At 33.0% G+C, this 2283-nt stretch overlaps 1 protein-coding gene across 1 annotated transcript; it reads left to right on the top strand.

Moving 5' to 3' along the window:
* Positions 1-405: 405 nt before the first annotated feature.
* BDB00DRAFT_763936 (uncharacterized protein) lies at positions 406-1045 on the top strand (the record flags this gene model as incomplete). Its single annotated transcript, XM_053119431.1, has 2 exons — positions 406-608; positions 685-1045. 2 exons carry the CDS (start codon positions 406-408, stop codon positions 1043-1045), a joined length of 564 nt encoding a protein of 187 aa, XP_052979466.1.
* Between the last annotated feature and the right edge of the window lie 1238 nt (positions 1046-2283).

The following is a 2283-nucleotide window of genomic DNA, read 5'->3' as shown; positions in this document are numbered from 1 at the left end:
ATAGCTAATAAAAAAATATATAATTATACTAAAAAAGAAAAAATAATAAGAATATTTTTTAAAAGTAGAAAACAAATTATATAGATTATATTTATATATGTGGTTATTAATTTTTATAAAATAATATAAGTTACAAAAAAAGATTTCTACAAATAAAAATTTATCATCTCTAAAATAATAAATGGGAAATCAACTAAAAAGAAAAAGAATATGTTCTAAAATATTATAATTTAAATTTTAAAAATAGTTAGTTATTAAAAATATATTTCCTTCTAAATTTTATTAATTTTTATTTTTATAATTAAAGTTACTCATTGTTGTAAGCAGTGATAGTGCAAGCTCCTTATCATAGATTTATTCATTTAGACCCTTTTTACTATACATAAAATATATAAAGAAATAATGATGCATCTGACAAGACATGCGCCATATACCCCTGAAGAAAACTATGATGTCATCTGGCTACTATGCCAGTCAATCATGAACTTGGCGAGCAACTACAGATCCAACTTCTTCATAAAAGCAGGAACATCAGAGGACGATATACTAAGCCAAGTATGGTCGATTATCCGGTATCTGTATGATGATACCAAAATTGATGTGCACAGGTACTTATGATCTCTTCTTATCTTATTGCATCTCATAATATAATCTCTTGCTGACACCAGACTATATGGATTATAGTGGAGAACAGGAAGCCCTAGCAACGAACGAAGGCAGAAATTCCAACAGAACATTAAAAGAACGAAAGTTGCATGGTACACGAGTCGATCTACGATTTACAGTGTATAATGGCACCAAAATTGCTTATGGTGAGGCCGGTCGCAACTACGAAGGCGAAAAGGGAACAAAAGAAATGAAGGAATCCCAGTTAAAATGCCCAAAGACCCTCCATGACATGTTTGTCAGCTTAGCGAAGAGATACACAGGCACTAAGCAAGACCTGATAATACTCGGCTTCATAATGATAGATAAACTACATGGCCGTTTATTATTTCTAGAAAGATATATTTTACTGACACCTTATATTATATATTTGAAATAGCAACTGGTTGTTAAGGATAGTACTCAGATGAGATGATAAAATTTATTAAATCTTTTCATCCCTAATGTATTGAAACAATTATATTTAAGAAATCTAAAAATTAAGAGAATTTTTTTTAATCATTTATGGTGATAACTACCAATATTTGGAATCTGATATTTTATTAGATTTTAATTTAAAGAGCTAACTAATTTAATAATAGATATATATATATGAGAAGTGCTACGGGTACGAGTTTTTTTTCTTACGCGTACGAGTTTTTCTAAGCAGGTTTTTAAGGTGGTTGTGTTGTGAAACCTCATATGGCCAATCCGATTGCCGTCTTACACGTACGAGTTTTTTGCTAAAGGAACTGAACAGCATATGCGTACAAGTTTTTGTCTACCCATCAGTCTTCCCTTTTTTTAGATGGCCTTGTCAAAATAACTAGCTATTGTCATACTTCTTGATGTAAAACTGCTCATTAAATCGGCGCAATGGATTTAATTACGCTGTTCTTTTCGAAATCTTACAGGATTCTGTTCTGCCACTATACAGTGATGGCATATACAAGTTTTGCATTCCTTCTTTTCTTTAAGTTCTTGGCCTTTTCCCAATATTAGATAGCACACTAAGCTCGATATCAGGTTTCCAATAAATCTAGCAATTCATTTGTTTGTGTGGAGGAGTTTTCTACTGAGTCCACATAGGTAACAATCACTTATAAAAGAACTCTGGGCAGCGCTCTTTTACGCTTACGAGTTTTTTTTAATCTGTTTCCACGTAAATCATAATTAGTGGGGACAGATTTTGACAATTGTCTGCTTACGCGTACGAGTTTTTTCTATCCTGGTTCTACGTAAATCATGACTAGCTGGGGCAAATTTTGACAGCTATCTGCTAACGCGTACGAGTTTTTTTAACCTGGTTCCACGTGGATCATAACTAGCTGGGACAAACTTTGACAGCTATCTGCTTACGGGTACGACTTTTCTTAAGCCTGGTTACAGTGAGTTATTTGTTAATCTGAAGACCGTTCAAACAGCTCCATAGGAAGTTGGAGGTTCATAGGAGACTTGCTCACTGTACTTTCGAGTACCATATGCTTTTCAAATGTAGAAAGACTATGATCTGATATTTTAAGTAGAAATAATAGTGAGGGTAAGTACTGGCTTCCTACTTCATAGTAAGACCAAGACTCTAACATCGAAACATTGCGCCTTACATACATGACTTACATTCAAATGATCCTTGCACCC

This window comes from Zychaea mexicana (genome assembly GCF_025766255.1).
Source record: "Zychaea mexicana strain RSA 1403 chromosome Unknown BDB00scaffold_38, whole genome shotgun sequence".
Classification (NCBI taxonomy): Eukaryota; Fungi; Mucoromycota; class Mucoromycetes; order Mucorales; family Lichtheimiaceae; genus Zychaea; species Zychaea mexicana.
This window is presented reverse-complemented; position numbering and strand designations above follow the sequence as displayed.